Below are 25271 nucleotides of genomic sequence, written 5' to 3'. Positions count from 1 at the left end.
TGTAGGGATGCCTGGGTGGCTTGAGCTCCTGTCTTTGGCCCAGGGCGTGATCCTGGGGTCCTGGGATCGAGTCCCACATCTGGCTCCCTGCATGGAGCCTGCTTCTCCCTCTGCCTTTGTCTCTGCCTCTCTCTCTGTGTCTCTCATGAATAAATAAATAAAATCTTTAAATAAATAAATAAATAAATAAATAAATAAATAATAAAATTGAGAGGTAATCAACATAGAACCCTGTATAAGTTTAAGGTGCACAGCATATTGAAATATGATTACCGCCAAAGTGTTACCTAACACTTCTATCACATCCCATAGTTATCTCGTTTTTTTGTGGTGAGAACATTTAAGATATAATCTCTTAGCAACCTTGAAATTTATAATACAGTATTGTTGACTGTAATCACAATGCTGTGCCTTAGCTCTCTAAAACTTATTTATCTTATGATTGTGAATTTGGGTCCCTCAACAACATCTTCCCACTTCTCTCCAGCCCCAAGCCCCTGGTAACCACCACTCTAGTCTCTATTTCTCTGAGTTCAACTAAAGATAACTTAAAAAAAAAAAAAAAGGACCATATTCTTAGCCATTTGTAGAATTCCTCCATGATGTGAGCCTCACTGGAATCTGTTACCACTCTTTATTTCAAGAACAATTCCGTGTATTGGGATTGTTGACGTACTTACTGAACCTCTGCCTTCTCAAGTTCGTAGGTCAAAAATTTACTCACAACATTTAATAAAACATTAAAGGTTTCCACAGAACTGCATTTTAATATGATACCTACTTAATTTTAATCCTTATTAAAAATAAAGTCAGTGGTATCCACATTCCAAAGGCCGGTTAACTTGTTGAGGATTATGCATTCACATGCCTAAGGAAAAATATAAAAGGTATTAGAAAGTAAAGTAAAGCCAGAACGAAGAAAATTATACTCCACTAACTAGTTTCCCTTTCTGTCTCCATAGGCAAAAATACCACCTTAGTAGTAGCTGGGCCCTGCTTCTGTAATAATTAACAAAGGGCTGGCTGGTGGGCTCCTTGTGAATTGTTTTCTAAGAAGCTCAAGACTTCTAAGGATATCATTATAATTGGGAGTAATTTTCTCCTCTGTAGGCTATCTACTTCAAAGAAAAAAAAGAATATTATCTGACTCTGTTACAGCTGTAGTTATTTTATAAGCGAGAAAGCCAGAATAAAATGTTGTTTTATGTTACCTAATTACTAGTCAGATATATAAAACTTACTCTTTAGGGGGCCTGGGTAGTTCAGTAGGTTAAGCATCTACCCTTGATTTTAGCTCAGGTCATGATCTCAGGGTTGTGAAATGCAGCCTTTGTGTCAGTCTCCACGCTGGGTTTGGAGCCTGCTTAAGATTGTCTCTCTCCCTCTCCCTCTGTCCCTCCCTCCTCTAAAAAAAATTATTCTTTATATATGAATTCTATTCTTGTGAGTGAATTCTAGTACTGAAAAAACTGACGGATCTCATTTGGAACATACTTATGTTGTTCGAATGTATATGTGACTACATAGACATGGGCTAGAAGTTTGGTTTTTTTTTTTTTAAGATTTATTTATTTATTTATTTATTTATTTATTTGAGAGAGAAAGAGAGAGAGATAGAGCAAGCACACAGAGAGAGAAGGAAAGGGAAAAGCAGACTCCCCACTGAGCAGGGAGCCTGATGTGAGGCTCTATCCCAGGACCCTGGGATTATGACCTGAGCCAAAGGCAGAAGCTTAACTGACTAAGGTGACCAGGTGCCCCAGGCTAGAAGTTTCTTTCTTTCTTTCTTTCTTTCTTTCTTTCTTTCTTTCTTTCTTTCTTTCTTTCTTTCTTTCTTTCTTTCTTTCTTCTTTCCTTCTTTCTTCCTTCCTCCCTCCCTCCCTCTCTCTCTCTCTCTTTCTTTCTTTCTTTCTTTCTTTCTTTCTTTCTTCTTTCTTTCTTTTTAAATATTTTATTTATTTATTCATGTGAGACACAGAGAGAGAGAGAGAGGCAGAGACACAGGCAGAGGGAGAAGCAGGCTCCATGCAGGGAGCCCAATGTGGGACTTGATCCCGGGTCTCCAGGATCACGCCCTGGGCTGAAGGCAGCATTAAACCACTGAGCTACCCAGGCTGTCCTGGGGTAGAAGTTACAATCACTCACTCGACTAGTACTTAAGGACACCCTGAACTCTTAAAACTCAACAATAAGAAAATGAACAACTTAATTAAGAAATGGGCCAAACCTGAACAGACACCTCACCAAAGAAGACATATAGAAGGCAATAAGTGAGCGAAAAGATACTCAACATCATACATCATTGGGGAATTACAAATTGAAACAGCAATGAGGGATGCCTGGGGGGCTCAGCAGTTGAACATCTGCCTTTGGCTTAGGGCCTGATCCCGGGATCCTGGGATGGAGTCCCACATCAGGCTCCCTGCAAGGAACCTGCTTCTCCCTCTGCCTATGTTTCTGCCTCTCTCTCTGTCTTTCATGAATAAATAAATAAAATCTTAAAAAAAAAAAAACAGCAATGAGATTCCATTGTACACCTATTAGAATGACCAAAATCCAAAACACTGACAATGCCAAGTACTGATGAGGACGTGGAGTAATAGGAACTCTCACTCATTGCTGGTGGGAATGTAAAATGACACTATGGAAAACAGTTTGACAGTTTCTTACTAAACTAAACACATTCTTGCCATGTAATCCAGCAATTATGCTCCTTGGTAGTTATCCAAATGAATTGTTGTATCCCCACAAGAATCTGCACACGGATGTTTATAGCAGCTTTATTCGTAATTGCCAAAACTTGGAAGCAACCAGGCTGTCCTTCAATATGTGAATATATAAATAAACTGTGGTACATGTAGACAATGGAATATTATTCAGCACTAAAAATAAATGAGCTGTCGAGCCAAGAAAAGCCACAAAAGAACCTAAAATACATATTACTGAGTGAAAAAAGCCCATCTGAAAAGACTGCACAGTGTCTGATTCCAACTATATGACTTTCTGGAAAAGATGATATTACAGAAGCAGTCAAAAACTAGTGGTTGTCAGGGGTCAGTAGGGAGGGAGGGATGAATAAGCAGAGCACAGATTTTTAGGGCAGGGAAACTATTTTATATGATACTGTAATGGTGGAGAGATACTCTTATACATTTGGCAAAACCATAGAACGCACAGTACCAAGAGTGAACCTTAATGTGAACTGTGGAGCCTGGGTGACTATGCTGGGTGACAGTCCAGTGTAGGTTCATGGATTGTAACAAACCTACAGCTTGGGTGGAGGCTGCTGATGGTGGGAGAGGCTGTGCATGGGCAGGGTATGGAGTATATGGGAACTCCTTGTACCTTCCACTCAATTTTGCTGTGAACCTAAAACTGCTTAAAAAAAGAAATTTTGTGAATTAAAGAGAAAATGGAACCACCACGTTAAAGAGGTTGGGGTGAGGGAAGCTCCTTCTGTTTCCTGAACCGAGAACGGACTGGAGGTGAGCAGGAGTGGGAGTTGAAGGAGCCACCGTGGTCCTTCAGAGAGGTGACAGTAAGTCAGACATAAGCATGACGTGGAAAAAAGGGAGAAGCAGACAGATTCAGTTGGGTTTTGATGAGAAAACAGAGATTGCTGATGGGTTGAAACTGCTATTAAAGGAAAGGGAAAAATCAAGGATCCCCCTGGGTGACTAGTGATACTATTTACTGAGAAATGGAAGATGTGGGGTGGTGATGGCTGTGGTGCCCAGGGAGTTTTGGAAGGGGAAATCAAGCGTTCCACTGTAGTTATGTGGAGTGTGAGATATCTGAGGTAGTCAACTGGAGATATTAAGTGGTTATTTTTTGTTTGTCTTTGCTTGGGGGAAATAGAAGTTTTGCTCCCCAATGCCATAGTTTCGCAAAAATGACCTTTCCTGACTGGATTTTTTTACTTTTTATTTGCACAACTGAGGGCATTCCTCCCCCCTTTTTTTAAAGAATAAAAGACACACCTGATTCAAATGTGTATCAAGTGTCAAGTTATGTTATGTATCAAGTGTCCAGAAAATTGCTTACAGTTTTGGTATGAGTTTTCCAACTCTTATCCTCTTACAGAGATTTTGATGATTTTTGAAGCCAAGTTTCAGATAGTTCAGGCTAGGGTACAAAGTTATTCCTCTAGTAGTATCTGCAAGAAGGAACACTCTCAGAACTTGGGTACATAAGAACAGGAGCTCAGCTGGGATGCAGAAGCACATGTGGATTATATGATGTACTGCGCTGAATGGTGTATATTTGTTCATTTGTCAGCCTTACTAGGTTGAGTACGTAAAGGCCAGAGATTTTATACCCCTAGAATTAGCATATATGCAGTATTGGATATTTGTGTATTAGATTAACATATAAATAAATCTTCCTTATAGACAGATAAGCTCTGAGTAGAAATGGAAAGGATCAAGAAGAAAGCCAACTTTGAGCCACTGGGTTTTTCATATAGATTCAATACTCTTACCAGAAATCAAGTGGATGGTAACAGCTATAACCGAGCAATCAGTTGTTTTCTCTATGCAATGGCACACAACTAGTTTCACTGATTTCTTTCATTGAATTGACTGAATTTAATAATTTAGCAGTAATTTCGCAGATACTCTCTCTTCTAAGGATGATACAATATCCACGTTAGGTGTAATTTGAGAATGTCCATAAACACATTTATGAAAGCTCCAGATTTTACGTTAGAGCTTCAGAGGTTTTGATGCTTTTATTGGCTTTTTCATGAGAATTTTTTTCTTTCAGTCAGAGAATATTCACTTTCTAAATTTAAAAAAAAGCCATTTGGTGTTTAAGGAGAAAGAAATATCTTTTTTTTTTTTTTTTTTTTTTTTTTGCGATTTTAAATTCCTTCACTTAACAATTTTTTTTTTCACTTAACAAATATTTAAAGGGCTACTGCCATGGGGACCTTTCTGGGCTACCCAAAGCAATTCACTTCTATAGTTTGCACTCTGGTAGGAGAAGACAAACAAATTACAAACAAATCATGTGTTGCGTGACAATTGAAGTGCTATAAAGACAAATGAAGTAGGTCCAAGGAGATGGAGTGCAGAGAGAATGTGTGAATTTTTAGATAGGGGTCAGGGCTGATCTCTCAGAGGACATGCCATTTGATCTAAAACCCAAATAAAGTGAGGGTGGGAGTTATTTGAGGATCATAAGAATACTCCAGACAGACAAAATTGCAAGTGCAAAGGCCCAGAGTTGAGGGATTGGCACACAATTATTTATGAGTATATTTAATTAGCAAGCTTCTATTGTTTTCCTTTCTATTACTTAAAGTAGACCCTTTTATGTCGAATCAATAAGACACCAGGAGAGTAATTACCATATAACCTTCTAAAATTCCTCAGATTGCAGCAGTTCAAATTTAGAGACAAAACTTCAGTGGCTGGAAATCCTTGGCTGAATTGTGAACCACACACAAGTCACTTTGTCTGTTTATCCTTTTGCTTCTCTGTTCAATTACCAGTTTCCCTCCTGCCACAGAAAAAAAAAAAGTAGAAAAAGATTATAAACAGAGAGAATAAGAATTAGAATGGGCCAAGGACAAAATAACCTGTGAAGACAAAGTCTACTAATCCCATTGAGTCTACATAAGACTTAAGGGCTCTGAGTAAACATTAGGATCCCTTAAGCACTTGAAGAACATGTTTACCTCATATATATGAGAGGTGGTTTTATCATGTTTGTTTTAGAATTAGGGTTAGGTTTGGAGTTTGAGTTAGGGTTAGGGTTAGGAGTTAGAGAGTTGGTTTTGAATTGCTCCCTTCATTCCCCAAAAGCCATCTCCTGAAAAATACTTGGTTTCCCTAATACTTATACCCTAATTCTTATAAGCTAGGGATTTTAAATTACTGAACTCACTTTTTAAATACTTTCCAAGGTAAATGTCTCACCGATCTCATTCAGCATTTCCAGGTGCTGAGGATTAAGGTGATTTTATAGTGTTGATATTAACAAATACGCAGGACTATAATATTCGCAATTTATGTCAACAAAATTTACATCTTCATGCAAAACTTGCTAGACAGATTTTTCTCAAAATAAGAGGCATTAAGAAGGCTTGACTTAAAGTAGACACACAAAAACTTAGAGTGTCCCAGGATACCCCCAAAAAGGCAGAGGTAGCATACTTCAGTGTAGTTGAAACAATGGAATGAGGAGAGATTAAAGTGACTGGCTACAGGAGAACAAATAATAGACAAAAGCAACAAATGGTGCTTCTGGAATTTGTCTTTTTTTTATTTTAAAGATTTTATTTTATTTATTTATTCATGAGAGACATATAGAGAGAGGCAGACACAGGCAGAGGGAGAAGCAGGCTCCATATGCAGAAAGCCTGATGTGGGACTTGATCCTGGGACCCTGGGATCACGCCCTGAGCGGAAGGCAGGCACTCAACCGCTGAGCCACCAGGCGTCCCGCTTCTGGAATTTTTCAATGAAAAAAAACTTAATAGACTTTTTTTTTTTTTAGCAAAATTGAATTAATAAATGTGTATCCATTTTTGTTGCTACAATCTCAGAATTGTTTCCATCTTAGTTTCTGATTGGTACTTAATCATCAATGGTTTGGAACATTGCACAGCTTTTAGTTTCTTCTGGTACATGTTTATTGATCTATAAATATATCCAAGAGATGTTTTTTAAAGAAGTTTCGTTATACATTTGTAATGTAAGGAACCCCTTCCCTCTCCTGAAGACTGTCAACCTTAAGTAAGTAGAATGAACGGATCATTTAGAAAAGCAACTCTGACGGTGGTGTGGATGCTCAGAGCTGAGACCTCTGAGGAGGAAGTTGTTATAAATGGGGTGGAGGATCACCTGAGTGATTTAGTCAGTTGAGCATCTGCCTTCAGCTCAGGTCATTATCCCACGGTCCTGGGATCGAGTCCCACATCAGGCTCTCGGCTTAGCGGGAAGCCTGCTTCTCCCCTCCCTCTACTTATTGCTCCACCTGCTTCTGCTCAGTCTCTCTCTCTCTGTCAAATAAGTGAATAAAATCTTTTAAAATAAATAAATAAATAAATGTGGGGAAGGGGCAAGGACTTATAAAGTTGTGCAAAGGTGATAAGGAAATGAATGCAGAAGCTTCTTCAGAGGACAATTTTGGGAGCAAATTTCACATGGATGAGAAGGAGGAGGCAGTTAGAATGGAGTCTGGAATGCTCTAACTTGTCTGATGAGGTAAAAGCTGATGCCATAGATACGTACAGAAGGGAGTACGCTGAATTGACCTGAGAAGAGAATGATCAGAATGACCTGATTGGGCCTTGGATATTTTGATCTTGAGGGGCTGGCTTGTGAGACACACAAATGGAGGTTTCCAATAAATACTTTGATACTGAGTTTGAAACTTAGGAGAAAGGTGGGAATAGAGGTGTATGGTTCAGAGTTTCTGTATGTTTGTGAAAGATAAAGCCCTAGAAATAAATGTCAAAAGCCAAGATAGTGTAGGGACGCCTGGGTGGCTCAGTGGTTGAGCATCTGCCCTTGACTCAGGGCCTGATCCTGGAGTCCCGGGATCCAGTCCCACGTCAGGCTCTCCGCATGGAGTCTGCTTCTCCCTCTGCCTGGGTCTCTGCCTCTCCCTATGTGTCTCTTATGAATAAATAGATTAAATCTTTAAAAAAAAAAGAAAAGCCAAAACAGTGTAAATGGATAAGAAGGAAGACTGAGGATGTAGTATTTGAAGAGGCAATATGCACAGTCAGAAAAAGCTGGGACTTTGAACAACTTACTTAAGCTTTCTGTGCCTCAGTTTAAGTATCCGTATAATGGATTATTTAACAGTATCTCCAGTGTTGAATGTTGAGGGGATGAATTCATTGTATTATAAAATGCTTATCTAGTACCATACCTGGCACATAATGCAGATTACATAATTATTTCATATTCTTAGGGTAGGAATATTTAAGATAATATAGACAAAGAGAAGCCAGTTAAGAGCACTGGGAAGGGGGAATCTGAGTCAGAAGAGAATGCAAGAGAACACTGTTACAGAAGAACAGATTAAAGAGTCTCAGCAAAAGGAGTAGTCAACAATGTCAGATGAAACACTAAGTTCCCCTAAATGAGGGTTCATGAGAAGTTTTTGGCTCTGTTGGTTAAGGAGTCATTTGTGTCCTTAGAAAGGGCAGGTCAGGAGAAGAGTTTCAGAAGCCACATTGCATGAGTTTAAGAGAAATGTAAATGATCTCTGTTCAGAACTGGTAAATTGAATACTTTCACTTCTCTCCACTCCTACGCTCCACTGACATAATAGTAAAGGCGTTGGTTTTGTTTTGTTTTGCTTGGCTTGGGGCATAAACAAACAAAAAGAAAGAAAATACAAGAGATAAGAGCAACTAAATTTTGGCAACTGAAAAGCAGAGGGATGAGTGCTAATTTTCCTACTACAACCAAGAAAACTGAAAACTAATACAACAATGGGGGAAGCCCAGAAGTAAGCTGAGTTGCTCTACAGAACCCCAGAAAGGCCCAGAAATTGGGGATTTTAGGTATCTCTGAAAGCAGAGTTGAGAGTGAAAATGAAAACAGAAGGTCTACTTATGAAACAGTTGGACTCATCCTGACCTCCTCATGCTGCCTCATCATGACCTTCCCCAGCCCAGAGCAGCCCGAGGGCCTGAAACTCCCCCACTAGGGAAGACAACTGGGGATAAAGAGGGTGCACAGAATGACTTTAAAGGTGCGACACCACGGTAAAAACAGGAATGGTTAGTGGAAATCCATCCACTGAATGGTGAGATAGCCCAGCTTCATTCTCTTACTCTTCTTCCAGGTGCTGCAACCAGGTTTGTGTCTTCTGGGAAGAAGAGTGGAAACCTTTTTCTCTGAATGTATTAGCACTCCCAGAAGAAATAACGAAAGATACTGACCTTTAGGGGTCCACCAATGAAATGACTCAGCCAGGTACAGTGACGTCCACCAGCTAACAAGGCTCATTCATGCACATAGCGCTTCCATAGTTGTTCTATGTGAGTGTCTAAAGTCTTCACAAAGGACGAATGGCACCATGGGTACTTCTCTCTCTTTCTCTCATCTTACCATATAGTGTCTACATTATGGTATGAGTACTAAAAGCCATAAGGAACAAGTGTCAGAGGAAGTCATATCACCTTTATTGACATAGCCTTGGAAGTTTCTTAGCATTATCTGTACTCCAATCTGCTTACAAAGGTCTACCATGTTCAACTGGAGGCAACATAGACCCCACCCTTGATAGAGGAGTGTAAATTGTTATATTGGAAGAAGAGCACATGGAGTGTGACACACACAAAAAGCAATAAAAATAGCTTATACATAAAGGACAGGGAATGAGAATGATGTTATAAATCCTTAGCAGCAATGGATGCTGGAAGACGTGGAGCAATGCCTTAAAACCAATGCGAGGAAGATAACATTCAACCTAGATTTCTATACTCAGCCAAGCTATGACTAAAGAGTTAAGACAGCATAAAGACATTTGTATATATTCAGCTTCTCAAGGAATTTATTTTCCATATACCCTTAACCAAGAAACTTCTGGAAACTCCATCAATATGCAGGCATAAATAGAGAATGAAGAAGATCCAAGAATTGAGGCTCTTGAACAGGAGAGAAATGAAGGGAACCCCCAACCCCTAGGATGACAACCACTCAATGATTAGGCCGAGAGAGGAGGACAGAGGATTCTGGAGTGATGTCTTAACGAAAGTGATACATTTGTTCATGTGTTTGAATGCCCTGAGAGTGTGGGAATGGATTAGTAATAAGTACATAGGAAACTGAACAAACAAAGAAAAAGACAATGTTTAAGTCTAGGAAAAACCAAAAGATTTACCTGAAAGTAAATATGCATACAAATGGCTAGGCTGTGAGTAAAATCTGCATAGTTACAACAATATAAAAAATTAAATGTAATCTCTACTTGGGGGATAGGAAACTGTGGGAGTGCACAGTATGTAAGAGGGCTAAATCCTAATTTCTAGGGGCACCTGGGTGGCTCAGTGGTTGAGCATCTGCCTTTGGCCCAGGGAGTGATCCCAGGGTCCAGGGATCCAGTCTCGCATCGGGCTCCCTGCATGAAGCCTGCTTCTCCCTCTGCCTGTGTCTCTGCCTCTCTCTGTGTCTCTCATGAATAAATAAATAAAACCTTAAAAAAATACTTACAGTTGAAAATAATCTAAAAGTCCACATAAGTGCATTATTAGAAAACATGGAGGCAAATATGCAAAGGAAAAGTGAAAGAGATAAAAATAGTTGACATTGGGGAGCAAAAATTAGAGAAGAAATTACTGTTTTACTTAATAACTTTTATAGAAATATTTCATTTAAAGACTGTATACATAGTTGATTTAAATAAAAATTACTATTTAAAAAAATCATGAGTGAAAACTGTCAAAGGATGGCTAGGTGGCTCAGTTGTTGAGCCTTTGGTTCACTCAGGTCATGATCCCGGGGTTCTAGGATCAAGTCCTGCATCGGGCTCCCTGTGGGGAGCCTGCTTCTCCCTCTGCCTAGGTATGTCTCTGCCTCTCTCTCTGTGTGTCTTATGAAAAAATAAATAAAATCTTTAGAAAAAAAAAGAAAATTTCTGTCAAAATGTGGAGATTGGCAAATATTTTCTTCCCCTTCCAATCCCACTAAAAGCAATAAATCATCTTTATAAGACAAAGAGAATGGAAGAGAAAGGAGAGCCAGGTAGGAGCTTATACAATTGATGACAGAGGACCCTCATTTAGGAAAAAAGCACAAATTAGGTATGAAAATGAATTTAGAACAAGAAAGGTATCACAACAAAGTACTAATTCTCAAAAGCTAACAAATATCATGGAATTATAAAACTAACAGTATTTTAAATAACTGCCTTAAACATTTTATAATTTTTTTTTCATTCTTACATCTTTGGCTATATACCCTTTGATCTCTACTTCATGGTATAAAATGTTAAATACTATTTGTGTGATTTAATCTTCCTTCAAGTACATTTAATAAAAAACAATGCTTTATTATTGGTTTAGAAAACGTTCCTTCAGCTTTAAACTTCATTCTTTCAGCTTTTAAATTCATTGGTGGGGTACCTGGTGGCTCAGTTGTTAAGCATCAGACTCTTGATTTTGGCTCAGGTCAAGATCTCAGAGCTCCAGACTCCACACTGAGTGTGGAAACTGCTTAAGATTCTCTCTCCTCCCTCTACCCTTCCCTGCCTTTGCTCTCTCTCTCTAAAAACAAAACAAAACAAAAAACTCAAATTCATTATTGGTGATGTGAGATTTCAGGACTGTTGCCAAATTTTGAAAAAATTGCTATGACTTTTTTTTCATATATAAGCTGTAGAATTTCAAAACATTTTGGGTTTTCTTATGATCCAATTATAAATACACTTGAATTGAGATTATGATTCACCATATTGCTATTGGTGTCTTTACATCATAGTGACATACTTTGATTTTTTTTTAAAGATTTTATCTCTTTATTCATGAGAGACACACAGAGAGAGAGAGAGAGAGAGAGAGAGAGAGAGAGGCAGAGACACAGGCAGAGGGAGAAGCAGGCTCCCTACAGGAAGCCTGATTACGGGACTCAATCCCAGAACTCTGGGATCAGGGCCTGAGCCAAAGGCAGACGCCCAACCACTGAGCCACCCAAGCATCTTGACATATTTTGATCTTGATAGAGCCTTTCTCTGTGTCAGTTTTTTTGTGTGTCAAATCAGCAGGAAATTTATCTTTTTCTACTTGCTTATGATTCATTCCTCTTCATTATATGGATTATTAACACTCAAAGAACATATTCATTGCTTCTATGTAAAACATGTATCTTTCTTTTAATAACGGAATGGGGATATTGGTACTTGTCCTATTGTATGTATTGTGCCTGTCCTATTGTATTCTTGGTATGATCTGAAAGGTCTTTTGATACAACTTGTTTCCCAGCATCAGAATAATTCCTATTGATTTAGTTGCTTATTTTATTGTTTTTGTTTCATATTTCAATGATTTTTAGAATGGATTTGCTCTTGATCCTTATTTAATAATTTATAGATGACAAAATATCCTTTATATGTATGTCCAAATGAGAAGTCTGTCTTTTCTCCCATACTTTATTGAAATTATCCTAAATTTATTACCAAGTTGTAATAGTTACACCCTACAAATACCAGCAAATACACAAATTCTGATCAATCTTTTCCATGTGAATTCCACCAAAAATGGTAAAGATGTATGACATGTTTAATAATTACATATACGGAGTCATCAAGTATATTCTGGAGTGTGGAGAACTTCTGTTTTAACTAGATGTCAATGAGCATCAAATTCTCTAGTTACAATTTATACATGTCACACCCCTGGAATAACTTTGCCCAGATTAGCTTCTGGCTCAGAATCACACGATACTGGTCCTGCATGTTTTTATCATGACAGCATGAGTAGCCATGGAGTGCAGTAGGAATAGTCTTGAAAGTCATTTCCACCCTAGGGTGGCTGGTAATAATACAGAAGCAACTGGCATCTCACTTACATATTCTTCTAAACTGAACCTAAATGTAGCCCAAGTTCAGCTTCCCCTTAGACCCCAAACCACACCTACATACGGGGAAATGAAATAGTGGAGATTTCCTAATGGAAAAAGACAGCAAACTTAGCCAATCATGGTTAAAATTCCTTACTTTTAATATTTATATAATAATGTTGAAATATTGCTAGGACTCCTTCCAGGACCCTGGAAATGAATTCTAAAGTTTAAGCTACATTTAGCTTCAAGGTTAGTTTGCCTCTGACAAAAGCAATGAAATTTTGGAAAACAAATTAATGTGGGTAAATGGCTTGTCAAACCATAGAAAATTGAAACCTGAAGCTAGAAGCAGGGGGATCTAGAAGCAAGTGAATTTCCCACTAAAGATCCTCAAATAGGATCAGGAGATGGAGGCTCCAGGTCCTTCTGAGATGATGGTAAATGGTAATCTTCAAAGAAGGAAACTGAAGGTGAAGCATGGACTCTGGTAGACAGAAGACGCTTCACACACCACCACCATCCCATCTCTCTCTAAGCCTGGCATACGCATTGTTTTTGGGATCTTACTTTCCACTCTTTTTCCTTTCTGGTTTTTGAATAAAATGATATTTTATCAAACAAAGATTAGCAGCCAATCTACAGCCCTCCATGTCCAACCTGTACAACAAGACAAGGACCATTGCAGTGGAAGACTGGAGATTTATTTTCTAAACCGGCTATCTCAGAGGGTGTTTGGACACAGGAACACATGGCAGGGCTGAGAGCATGTGTATGGAGGTCCCTGTCATCGTGATTCAGTTCAAATTGAAACACTGAATGATAAGATTCTTTCTCCTTCTTGCCCCTGCCTTCCCTTTTGCGCTTGGGAAAATAGTAGAAGGTGGACAGGAGATTTTAGAATTCCTTGCTGTTGAAATTGACCAGTCCAGGAATAGTGATCTATAAATATTGATATTTGGGATCCTCCAATAAAAGAACACAGCTTGATTACCTAGCACCCTTCCACTGACAAGCCTCCCCCCCACAAGAGTTTTAATTAGTTTTCAGTGCTTCTGTCTAAAATAAGAATGGATAGCCAGAGATCACCTGATGATTGAAAAAGCTGCTGACACAAAGAACCAAGACCAAAGCAAACAGGAAAAGGAGACGATAAAAAATAAATAAATAAATAAAGGAGGAAATCTTGACAACAGCAATGCCATTCTAATATTCTTGGAGGTAAGTATAGATATGGGATTCCTGAAACAGAAACAGGGTTCTGTAAAAATGAAGTATTCAGGGGGAAAAAAAGAAGAAAACATTTAGACTCAAAAGTCTAATAACACAAAGGGAAATATTAACTGAAGAGTTGAAAGATAAAGTTGAGGAATCTCCCAGAAATCAGAAAAAGGATTAAGATATAGGAAATGGAAAATAAATATGAGGAAATTATATACAAAAATACGCTTTCTGGATGGCCCATAATCTGAATAGTAGGAGTCCCAGAAAGAGAGAATAGAGAAAACAGAGAAGATGAAGTTATCAGAAAAATAATTTTGGATAATTTCTCAGACTATAAGGGGCCCAATGTATGTCCAGGAGAGAACTTGGAAAAATCAAGATATGTTATTGTATAATTCTGGAACACTGTGGAGTAAGAGAAAGAGATTAGGAAACTGAGGCTCAATGAATTGAAAGAACTTGCCCAAAGTGACCCAGGTGGGAACAGGCAGTATGAAGTCTGAATCTAAGACTGTCATGTTCCACTATATTACAGTTTTTGAGTTTTGAGTGGTGACAAACAAGAGAAGAGAAATTTCTATCAGGGCCTAATTAGTATGACGGGAAGACAGTGAGTTTTTGGTAGAGGCAACACATAAATATTAATGTAAGTTGAAAATAGAGAGTCACCAGAGGCCAAGAATTGAAAGTACAAGAGAGAGAAGGAGTACTTGAGTCACATCTTAGAAAGTTCGGGGCAGGGGGCAGGGGGCAGGTAGTAGCACAGTGGTTTGGGCAAGGGTTTGCCTTGGGAAGGAGTAAAACAACGGAGAGGAAATAAGGGTGAGTGAAGTTGTTATGAACTTACAGGAGAGGAAGGGAAGTGGTGATAGTGTTTTCTGCACTAAGCAGGAGGGCAGCTATTCTCCTAGGAATAAATGTTGGAAGGGGAGGGCTGGATCTTCACAAGGGATTGTGGGGAGAACTGGAAAGTACCTGGAGCATTTAGGAAGGAGAGGACAGTTGCCAGACTCAGCAAATAAAAATACAGCTCTCTCAGTTAAATCTGAATTGCCGATTGAGGACAAATAATTGTTTTTAGTAGAAGTCCCAAATATTACACGGTATTCTCACTGGCAACCCTTAAGGAGAGATAGCAAAGCTAATGCATAAAGAAGAGTAAAGTGGCTTTGAAATAAGAAATACGAAATGGAAATAAATAATAAACAAACAGACAAATAAATAAATAAATAAATAAAAGAAATGCAGAATGGAGCAACCTCAGTGTAACCGGGCATCAGATGGTAACCTCATTGCCAGGAGAAGTAAGGTAAAGCCCTGGGCTGGCCTCCCAGGCAGCGGCGGAAAAGGAGCTGGGCTGAGAGCCAGGAGATAGCTTGAGGACGCAATTCTTAGGGCCTCTCCTGAGAGTAATGGGAAGAGATATGTGTGGGAACCAGCGACTTGGAATTGGCAGGGAAGCCATTGCTGCAAATAGTTTTGCCTACTTTCCAATTTCTTGGGAGTGGTCATCCACGTTTTACATCTTATCGGTGTGTATAAGGATGAATATTTCTAAGTAATCATCTGCAAAGTATTTGAGCTCTTTAAGCCACTGGATTAACACTGAATGAGTGTTGTCCTCACCATGTATACTGCTTATACACAAGAAAAAGACTGATTTCCCCTGCATAATTCTTTGACATGTTTGAGGTTTATCGTGGTGGTTTGGGCTAGTGGTTAAGAGGATAGAGCCCATCTATGGTCATAGCCCACGTTAACCAACTTACTTAATATAATATGCCTGGGACTCAGTTTCCTTGTTTGTAAAATTGGGGTAATAATAATTCCTAATTTGTAGGGTCATTGGAAGAATTAAATGAATTAATATGTGTAATACTTAGAATCTGCTACCCAATACACAACCGTACATTAGACGTGATAGGTAGATAATGTGAAGTTTTAAGGTATATTCAGTATTATACTTTTGTATACACTTTGTCAGGAAATATATAGTCAGAAAATCAGTGGTTTTAAAAAAGACATTCATGGGGAAGGGAAGCATAAATAGGTAGAACACAGAGGGCTTTTTAGGGCAGTAAAAATATTCCATATGATACTGTATTCATGGATACCTGTCATTATCCCTTTGTCCAAACCCATAGAATGTATAATACCAAGAGTGAACCATAATGTAGACTATGGACTGTGGATGGTCATGATGTGTCAGTGTAAGCCCATCTACGGTAACACATGTACCACTCTGTGGGGATATTGACAGTGGGAGAGGCCATGCATGGGTGGGCCATGGGGGATATGGGAAATGTCTGTACTTTCCACTCAGTTTTGATGTGAACCTAAAAACTGCTCTTAAGAAAACGTCTTGGGGCACTTGGGTGGTGTGACTGGTTGAGCATCTGACTCTTGGTTTTGGCTCAGGTGGTGATCTCAGGGTTGTGCAATCAAGCCCCACTTCAGACTCCCTGCTCAGTGTGGAGTAGTCTGCTCAAGATTCTCTCCCTCTCCCTCTCCCCACCCCCATGTGCATGCTCCTCTCTCTCAAATAAATAAATCTAAAAAAAAAAATCTGAAAGAAAATACAGTCTTTAAAAACAAAGTCTTAATAATTTAAAAGGTGGTAAAAATAGAAATAGGCTTATTTTAATAAATAATTTAATATTTAATAATTTAATAAAAAGAAATTTAACAAAACATTTCAGCAAAAAATAATGCTTCATGGTGAAAAAAAGACATTTATTAGCAAAACTTTTGAATATGTTTTGTAGACTTGCATAGTCAGGAAATAAGTGGTTTTAAAAGGACATTCATTAGCATATCTTTGTATATATTTTATACATATGTAGAGTCAAGAGATTAGGATAATTAAAAAATTTTAAAGCTAGGCTTTGCTTCCCTTTGGGGAGCCTACGCTTTTCAGTTCCTTGTTTATTGACTGAAGGTATTTGAACTGGGAGACATGACATCTGGGAGACATGGCACTAAGTTGGGGAACCCAGCACTGCGCACTAGCTGGGATAACTAGCGATTTAAGCTGAGTGACATTTTCTCATCAATAAAATGACCAACAACGCCTGCTTAAATTAGATAATCTATCATGATACGTAGAGTTTGGGTGTGCAATTCCCTGCAATTCCTTTCCCTTTAAAGAACTCATAAATGAGTGGATGGGATGGATTTTGCCAAGTTCCCCACCTTATGTTGCGCAGGGCAGACTCAACGCGTCCCTTCTTTTAAATAAAGTAACTCCCCGACCCAAGCAGAGCTTCTAGGTCTAGAGGACCGTTATCTTAGTTTCTGGGTGGTAGGCAGGTACTGTTGTTGAGCTCGTGGCCGTGTGCCCGGTGCAATTCCGTTGCTGAAGACTTTCAGGCAGCTGTGAACTTGATTTTAACTGTCACTTGATTTCTTCTTTTGCAAGCTCATAAGATCCCAGAAGCCAGGGGTCTGTTTATTCATTTAGACTCCTTCTGAGTCATTCAGGTACAGGGTGTGTCTGTCAATTGAAACTGCACACGGAGAAGTTTTGCGTTCACATCTGCCAGGATGGGCAGCCGGGGGCCAGGGGCGGGTGGGCGGCTTCTGCGCGGCTGCAGGCCCGGCCAGGAGAGCCCTGCGCCCGGGGTCCAGGGCCGCCCCCGCCGCCCCAGTCTCACCTCCTCGAGGGGCTTCTCCGCGCAAGACCCGGGTGGGCGTGCGGGGAGCGCCGGGGGCTGCGGCCCCGCGCGGAAAGGAGCGAAGGGCGCGGGCCCCCGCGAGGCTGGCGGGGCCCCGCGGCTCGTCCTTCCCTTCGGAAGTCCCTGGGGCTGCCCACGCGCCCAGTCTCCCAGGCCCCGGCCCGCGCCCACCTCCGCGGACGTCCCGCCGCGGGCCCGAGTCTGGGAGCCCGGCCGGGCTCTGCGCGCAGCGGAATGAGGGGACCCCAGGGGACCCCCCCACCCCCCGGGGCTCCCCAGACGCGGGCCGGTCGGCCGTGAGCCCGGGAAAGCCACCCCCTGCCGCTGGGACCGCAAGTGTCGGGGCAGCCGAGGGATGGGGGTGGGGAGGCGGCAAGGACCCCGTGCCCCCCGCTGCCCCGGGTCGCGCGCCCTGGTTGCCCCGCCCGCCCCGCCGAGGCTCGCGCGTGCCGGGGGCGGCCGAGGGGCGCAGCGGGGCGCCGGGCTGCCCCCGCCCCCGAGACCTGGGGGGTGGGGTGGGGGTGGGGGTCCCGAGGCTTCCCACCTCCTCTCTGGGTAAGACTCGGGCCAACGGTCTCGGGGAGCGGCGGGCAGCAGGCGAGGCCGTGATTTATGCATCAGAATCCAGGGGGCACCAGCCTCCGTCCCTTCTCGGTTTGCTTTTTCTTTCTTTCTTTCTTTTTTTTTTTTTTTTTCCGGCTGTCTGTGGGGGAGGAGTGTGTGCATGTGCGTGTGTGTGTGTGTGCGCGCGCGCCTCTGCCCCAGATCTTTCCTGGACAGTAGGTCCGGCGCGGGGATCGCGGCCCCCGCCGCGGCGAGGGCGTGGGTTGGTGTTAACCCCTCCCCGCCCCTTCCTCGCCAGGCCACCAGCCTCCGCGGGCGCTCGGCGGCTCAGGCAGCGGCCGGCGCGGGCCGAGCGGGGCGGGCTGCCCATTGGAGTGCGCGGCTGCGGAGGGAGGGGACCCCGAGGCGACGAGGCAGCAGCGCGTCCAGCCCGTCCGCAGCGGCTGCAAGATGCCGAGCGCGCCGCGGGGACCCGGAGCTCTCCCCACGCGGCTGCGCCCCGCCTGAGCCAGGTAGGGGACGGCGCCCAGCCCGCGCGGGCCGGGGCGCGGGGGGCCCCGCCGCAGGAGGTCTTCGCTGCTGGAAACGAATGTTTGTGAAAGCGGAGCGAAGCCAGACAAAAACTTTTGAAACATCCCTCTCTGGGCGCCGAGGCGTTCATCCCTGGGCTGCAGAGGAGCCCAGCCCGGTCGGATTGCTCCTGGGGCGCTGGTGATGGATGAAGTTGGGAAAACGGGTTTAGTGCGGTCGTAAAGCGGAGCAGGGGTTGGGGACGCTGGCAACTGCGGTTGGTCGCGGAGCGGGGCAAGCGCCTACACTCGGAAAAGTCCTGCAGACAAAGAATATGGGAGGTGGGGGGTCAGGGGCTACATCTGCGCGGGGGGCGAGCGGGGCGTGGGATTAGATGCGAGAGACGCGGGGCTTGGGCACGAGCGGCCCCCGCCGTCCGGGACCGCGGCCTCTGTTACTCCACTTCCATCCCGTGGCGGCGGTATCTGGAAACGTTACAAGTAGCCTGGGAGCCAGTGCCATGTTTCGTTCCTCCACACTTTCTAGTTCTGAGACAGGAGGTAGCATGTTGGGGGAGGGCAGTGCACGAAACCGCCAGCTTCGGTTCAGCAATGCATTAAACGTGCGTGGTTTTTTTTTTTCTTTTTTCTGGACAGAAGCTTTGCACTTGGAATCAGAAATGCGGTGGCATGTATTGTCATCGTTAGTAGTAGAACTTCTCTCTCTTTTGTGTGTGTGCCTGTGTGTGGTTTGGCCAAACCCACAGCAACTGAACATACCCCTTAGACAATCAGTGAATGTATTACATTCCTGGGATTTATTGCAAGCTCTTATGAACGATCTTCACTGAATTATCTTCATCTTTTCTTGCCCTGGCTTACAAGGAAAAAAAAAAACTAGAAGAAATTAAGAAAAGGCAGTTGCTTCACAGAAGTGTAAGCTTTCCTGTTTACCGCAAGGCCGGGGCGGGCTCGGCTGCCCACACCCCTCGGACCCTGAGCACACCTGTTCCTAGAGAGTTATTAATAGAGCCCAAAGAATGACTTACTCTGTCAAATGATTTTCGTGCAAATCGAATGTCTCGCAAGGCAATTAGGAGGTGGTTCTCAGCTCTTTTAGCAGGGGGGTGGGGGAGAGCAGAGGTGGTGTGAGCCTCCACCCTCATGTCAGCGGTTGGGTCTCTTCGGAGGAGGGAACCCGCTGGGGAGCCGGCGAATGCTTCAGGAGACTTCCACGCTGGAAACCTGGAGGGGGTTGGAGGTGGGGAAGTGAGGGTGTGTGTGTGTGGGGGGAGGGAGGTGTTATAAATGGGGATCACTTCTCCAGTTTTCCCACTCCCATTTGGATGTGACACAGGAGAGTTTTCGTCTTGTCCAGTTGGAGTTTTCTATTTGGGCACATTTTTGTTTCTTCTCCCTCCTCTCCTCTTTTTTCTGCAAGAAATAGGTATTTTATTTTATTATATATATATATATATATATATATATATATATATATATATATATGTTTTTTTTTTTAATTCCACTCTTTGCGCTTCCCCCAAGTTTCCTTAAAACAAATCCACGACAAAACTGGAGCAATGCCTTAGCTAGAATAAATGATGGCAGTGTGCTGTGGCCGCTTCCCTGACTCTCTCCTCTTTGTGACTCGTTTAAAGGGGTTGGCTTCCGAGGCCCTCTCCAGCCAAGGGAAAGAGACGCAGAAAAGCCGGGATCCCTCGGGCCGGAGCACCCCCGCGGCAAGTGAAGGCTCGCTCGGCCTCGCCCTCTAGCGCCCTTCTGGAGAAGCGCCACCCCGGGCTCGGGCTCCGGGAGGCGCGGCTGCGCGCCATGGGGTCTACCAGCGTCCCGCTGGTCAAGGCCCTGCGCAGTCCCGTCTCCGACTATGTCAACTACGATATCATCGTCCGGCACTATAACTACACGGGCAAGCTGAATACCAGCGCGGACAAGGAGAATGGCATTAAAATGAGCTCGGTGGTGTTCATCCTCATCTGCTGCTTTATCATCCTAGAGAACATCTTCGTCTTGCTGACCATTTGGAAAACCAAGAAGTTCCACCGGCCTATGTACTATTTCATCGGCAACCTGGCCCTGTCTGACCTGCTGGCGGGCGTGGCCTACACGGCCAACCTGCTCTTGTCTGGCGCCACCACCTACAAGCTCACCCCCGCTCAGTGGTTTCTGCGGGAGGGGAGCATGTTCGTGGCCTTGTCGGCCTCGGTGTTCAGCCTCCTGGCCATCGCCATCGAGCGCTACATCACGATGCTGAAGATGAAACTCCACAACGGGAGCAACAGCTTCCGCTCCTTCCTGCTCATCAGCGCCTGCTGGGTCATCTCCCTGGTCCTGGGCGGCCTCCCCATCATGGGCTGGAACTGCCTGGGCGCGCTGGCCAGCTGCTCCACCGTGCTGCCGCTCTACCACAAGCACTATATCCTCTTCTGCACCACCGTCTTCACGCTGCTCCTGCTCGCCATCGTCATCCTGTACTGCAGGATCTACTCCCTGGTCAGGACTCGGAGCCGCCGCCTGACCTTCCGCAAGAACATCTCCAAGGCCAGCCGCAGCTCCGAGAAGTCGCTGGCCCTGCTCAAGACCGTCATCATCGTCCTGAGCGTCTTCATCGCCTGCTGGGCGCCGCTCTTCATCCTGCTGCTGCTGGACGTGGGCTGCAAGGTGAAGACGTGCGACATCCTCTTCAGAGCCGAGTACTTCCTGGTGCTGGCCGTGCTCAACTCGGGCACCAACCCCATCATCTACACCCTCACCAACAAGGAGATGCGCCGGGCCTTCATCCGGATCCTGTCCTGCTGCAAGTGCCCGGGCGGGGACCCCGCGGGCAAGTTCAAGCGGCCCATCATTGCCGGCGTGGAGTTCAGCCGCAGTAAGTCGGACAACTCCTCCCACCCGCAGAAGGACGATGGGGACAACCCGGAGACCGTTATGTCCTCTGGAAATGTCAACTCTTCTTCCTAGAACTGAAAGCCGCCGACCCATGGGGAGAGTTCTTGCGTGGTCACCCACCACCACCCAGGGTTTGGGGGGAAAAAAAGGAAAAAAAAAATCTCTGTCTCCACTGCTGCTCGGGAGGAGCCGCTGGGAGCCAGAGGGAGGGCGGGCAGGCCTGGGGGTGCCGGGGTGTTGGTGGCTTAGTTCCTGTGAACAATGCACTGGGAAGGGTGGAGACCCGGCCCTGGCCTGGAAGCTGTTTCCTACCCCCCGCCCCGGAGCTTTGATTTTGCACTGAGCCAAAGGTCTAGCATCGTCAAGCTCCTGAAGGGTTCCCAGTGTGGCCCTGGTCCCAGTGTGAAAGCATCTGTCGGGAGCTTTGAGGAGATGTTTTCCTTCACCTTAGTTTCCAGCCCAAGCGATTGTGTGCACTTCTGCTGCCCTGGGTATGCTCTGCGTATCCCACCCTCCCTCGCCCTTCAAACCCCTCCTCACAATTCTCTTACTTTCCATCTGAACTACCTGGCCTTCATCAGAGCTGGGGGAGCTGGGGGGGAGGTGGTATAGTCCACTTCTGGGGGGTCTGTAGCAGGTAGCCTGTGTCCAGGACGTAGACTGTGAGGGATGGAGATGGTTTGGAGATGTAAAGCCGTTTTATTTGCTGAGGCCAAAGTTTCCATGTAAGCCAGATCAGTTTTGGGGAATTTCATTAAAGTCACTTTGATTTCTTTCTTTCTTTTTTTTTTTTTTCCCTTTCACAACATGACGATGAAATGTGTGATAGCAGCGTCATTATCCATGGTGGCTGAAATCTGCCTAAAGAAGTCCAGTTTATCTACATGGTATCAGGCAGGGTCCTTAGTGTCCCAGGAGGAACAAACTAGCAAAACGAGGTGAAAACTGACGGGGGGTGGTGGTGACTGTAAACCAAGAGAGATTTCTTAATGGATCTGTCTAATGAATACAACATCTGTCTTTGGCACTTTTGTTGATGTTTATTTCAGAGTGTTGTGTGACTTAGTTCAACGAACAGGATGGTTGTATTTTGTTGTGTTAAAAGTACTTTCTGTGATTTTTGAATGTATTTGTTTGAGCATTTTATTGGATTTTTCTAACCTGCGTTAACACCGTTGAACGTGTATTTCCTAAGAAAATACAACCCTCTTGTGCCATTAAAGCATTACTTTAACTGATAGGGAATACCAGAAGTTTTTCAATACAGCTGTTCATTAAATAGTTCATTAAAGATGTGTATAAATGTTACAAAAAAATAAAAATATATTGCTGTCTCTTTAGTATGGTTTTCAGTGCAATTAAACCAAGAAATGTCTTTTTAAAAAAATAGTATTTAATAGGTTTCTGACTTTTGTGGATCATTTTGCACATAGCTTTATCAACTTTTAAACATTAATAAACTGATTTTTTTAAAGATTACTTTGTGAAGAACATTTTATAAAAATAATTAAGGTCCTATTTGACTATGTGGCTCTTTAGAACCAAAGTTATAGGCAAATTTCTGTTACTCTTTTAAAGGATTTTACCTTGATAAAGTAGGGTGTGAAAAAAAATGTGGTTTGTTAAAAACCACTCTATCTTTTTCAGGAAGAGAAACTTCAATAAGTTTACACTGAAGAGTAGTAAAAAATGAGATGAAAACCACCAACTTCTAAATACCACATTGACAAGTAAATATAATTAGCGGAGTTTTAAATTGCATTCAAGCCAAACTAAATTATATGCGATTATTCTCGTCCTAAAACATGAGTTTTTAAAGAAATAATGTACAATGACCTGGTTGTGAATCTAATTTAAATTATGAAACTCAATGGTCATTGCAAACCCATCAACAAAAGCTTACATTCTTGGCTTTCCACCAACATGCTGGGGAAATGGAGATATACATACAGCAGATAATATATCAAATCACCTAATTTTTTTCCAGGACACTGTCTTGGCTTCTCCCAGACTATCCTTGGAACAGCATGGGACTGTACAGTCTCAATGAAGTAGCAAGTTGTAGAACGAACGTAGGTGGAGCAGTATACACCTCATATCTGAAAACTTTCAATTACCAAGATTTGAAAGTTTTAACATCCTAGCCATTACTTTCTCCAACTCCACAGTGAGAGCAAGGGCACTTTGTAAGCATCACAGAATTGCCATAATAGTTCATTTTTGTTTGAACATAACTGTCATCTTTGTTGGGGATTAATTCGAAGGATTTTGGTGTGTTTGGCTCTTTAGTCCTATTATTACATTCAGAATTTGTGCTTCCAACTGTCACTGAATATGCACAGGACACAGTTGGGACATGAAGATAAACCTCACCTAACAGAGTCGATGTCATTTCTGGGTAAGGTTAACTGTGGGAAACAGAAGTGTGTTCACTAAGGAAACCTTAGGTCACAACCTCCAGTTTCCTGAAGGAAATGCCAAAAATGCTCTGAAGACAAAAGACTGGAAACAAACTGGAATGTCTCTATCCATCTGTCTGCTGTGGCGGAAGGAATGAGTTCATGCTGCACTCACTTCCTAGAGCTTTCGTTACAGAGTCAAGCATAATGGAAAAGCATGTCCATTTTGTGTTTCTATGGAAGATAAGTGCTCCTACTCTTGGTTTTTATCTTTAAAAGCACAGCAGTGACTCACACATGAGGAAGATGAGGTAGGGCAGCTGATCCTGGTGGGGACTGGGGAGCTTGTGACAATGGACAGCCTTGCTTGCCCACCTGGGAGCCCATTAGCCAATCCTTGCATGTGCATTCTTCCTGGAAATTCCAGACTATGCGTTTCATTCCAAGACAGCTAGACAGTTATGGACTACAGCTTTCTTGGGCAGGTGTGGGACGGAGTCCTACCTCTGGCCAAGAAGCCATGGTTAAGATAAAGGAATTCTTGGTTGTATCTCAATGTGAATATCTGGATTTAATTTAGTATATCCTGAGAATTGAGGATAAAAAAAAAAAAACACCCTCAACAACTATATTTTTATACTAAAACAGAAGTCCATAAAACTTTGATTAAAAAACATAGGCAGTGTTTTATAAGAGGAGTAAAACAAGGCAACCTGAGCAATACCTGACATATTCTTGTAGAAATGCCTCTGGCTCGTAAATATTCAGGAAAGTTACAAAATGACATCAAATAATACGTTATTCCTAGGGTGCCTGAGTGGCTCAGTAGGTTGAGCATCCGACTTTTGGTCTTGGCTCAGATCATGATCTCGGGGTCATGAAATGGGGCCCTGAGTGGGACTCCAGGCTCAGCTCGGAGTCTGCTTGAGACCCTCTCCCTCTCCTTCTGCCCCTCCCCCTGCACTCGTGCACTCTCATTGTCTCTCTCAAATAAATAAAGTAAATCTTTAAAAAGAAAAGAATACTTTATTCCTAACAACATTAAATGTGATTGCAGTTCTACAAAATCTTCAAATATCTTATATAAGACAAATGTTTGTTCTTGCCTTTTAGCCACATCGTAAGTAGAAAAATTAAAGTTCTTTAATAAAAGTTGATCTAGTGATATCAGAAATTCCAAAATGTATAGTTATAGATAAATTTTGCATTTATGTTAATTAGACACTGTACTTTATTTTAGTAATATCAGCACTTTGGTTGTGATTTATGGCATCTTTAATTGTCCCCTGATGTAAAAGTCTTATAATGAAGATTTTAGCTTTTTAAATTGGATTAGTTTCTGCTGTGGACGCTGCCAATGATAAGGATGTGCCCAGTGTAGTACACTTGTAGTACTTCTGACCCAGACTGTACTATTTGAATGATTTTCACTCTTCATGCCTCCATTCAAAAGATCACTGAGATCTTTCATGT

At 42.8% G+C, this 25271-nt stretch overlaps 1 protein-coding gene and 1 long non-coding RNA gene across 2 annotated transcripts in view; both read left to right on the top strand.

Annotated features, from left to right (window-relative positions):
- The window catches only part of LOC121486458, a 57140-nt gene extending 48221 nt beyond the window's left edge, over positions 1-8919 (top strand). Inside the window, exon 8 of the long non-coding RNA XR_005986636.1 lies at positions 8809-8919. This is a non-coding gene — a long non-coding RNA (uncharacterized LOC121486458). The remainder of the gene's footprint in view (positions 1-8808) is intronic.
- Positions 8920-18020: 9101 nt separating this feature from the next.
- Positions 18021-22875, top strand: S1PR1 (sphingosine-1-phosphate receptor 1). The gene is made up of 2 exons (XM_041750105.1): positions 18021-18495; positions 20151-22875. The coding sequence occupies exon 2, from the start codon at positions 20323-20325 to the stop codon at positions 21469-21471; it is 1149 nt and encodes a 382-aa protein (XP_041606039.1). The 5' UTR covers positions 18021-18495; positions 20151-20322; the 3' UTR covers positions 21472-22875.
- Positions 22876-25271: the final 2396 nt, after the last annotated feature.

Source organism: Vulpes lagopus, chromosome 3, assembly GCF_018345385.1.
Source record: "Vulpes lagopus strain Blue_001 chromosome 3, ASM1834538v1, whole genome shotgun sequence".
Classification (NCBI taxonomy): domain Eukaryota; kingdom Metazoa; phylum Chordata; class Mammalia; order Carnivora; family Canidae; genus Vulpes; species Vulpes lagopus.
Note: the sequence above shows the minus strand (reverse complement) of the source record. Positions and strands in the feature narration are given on the sequence as shown.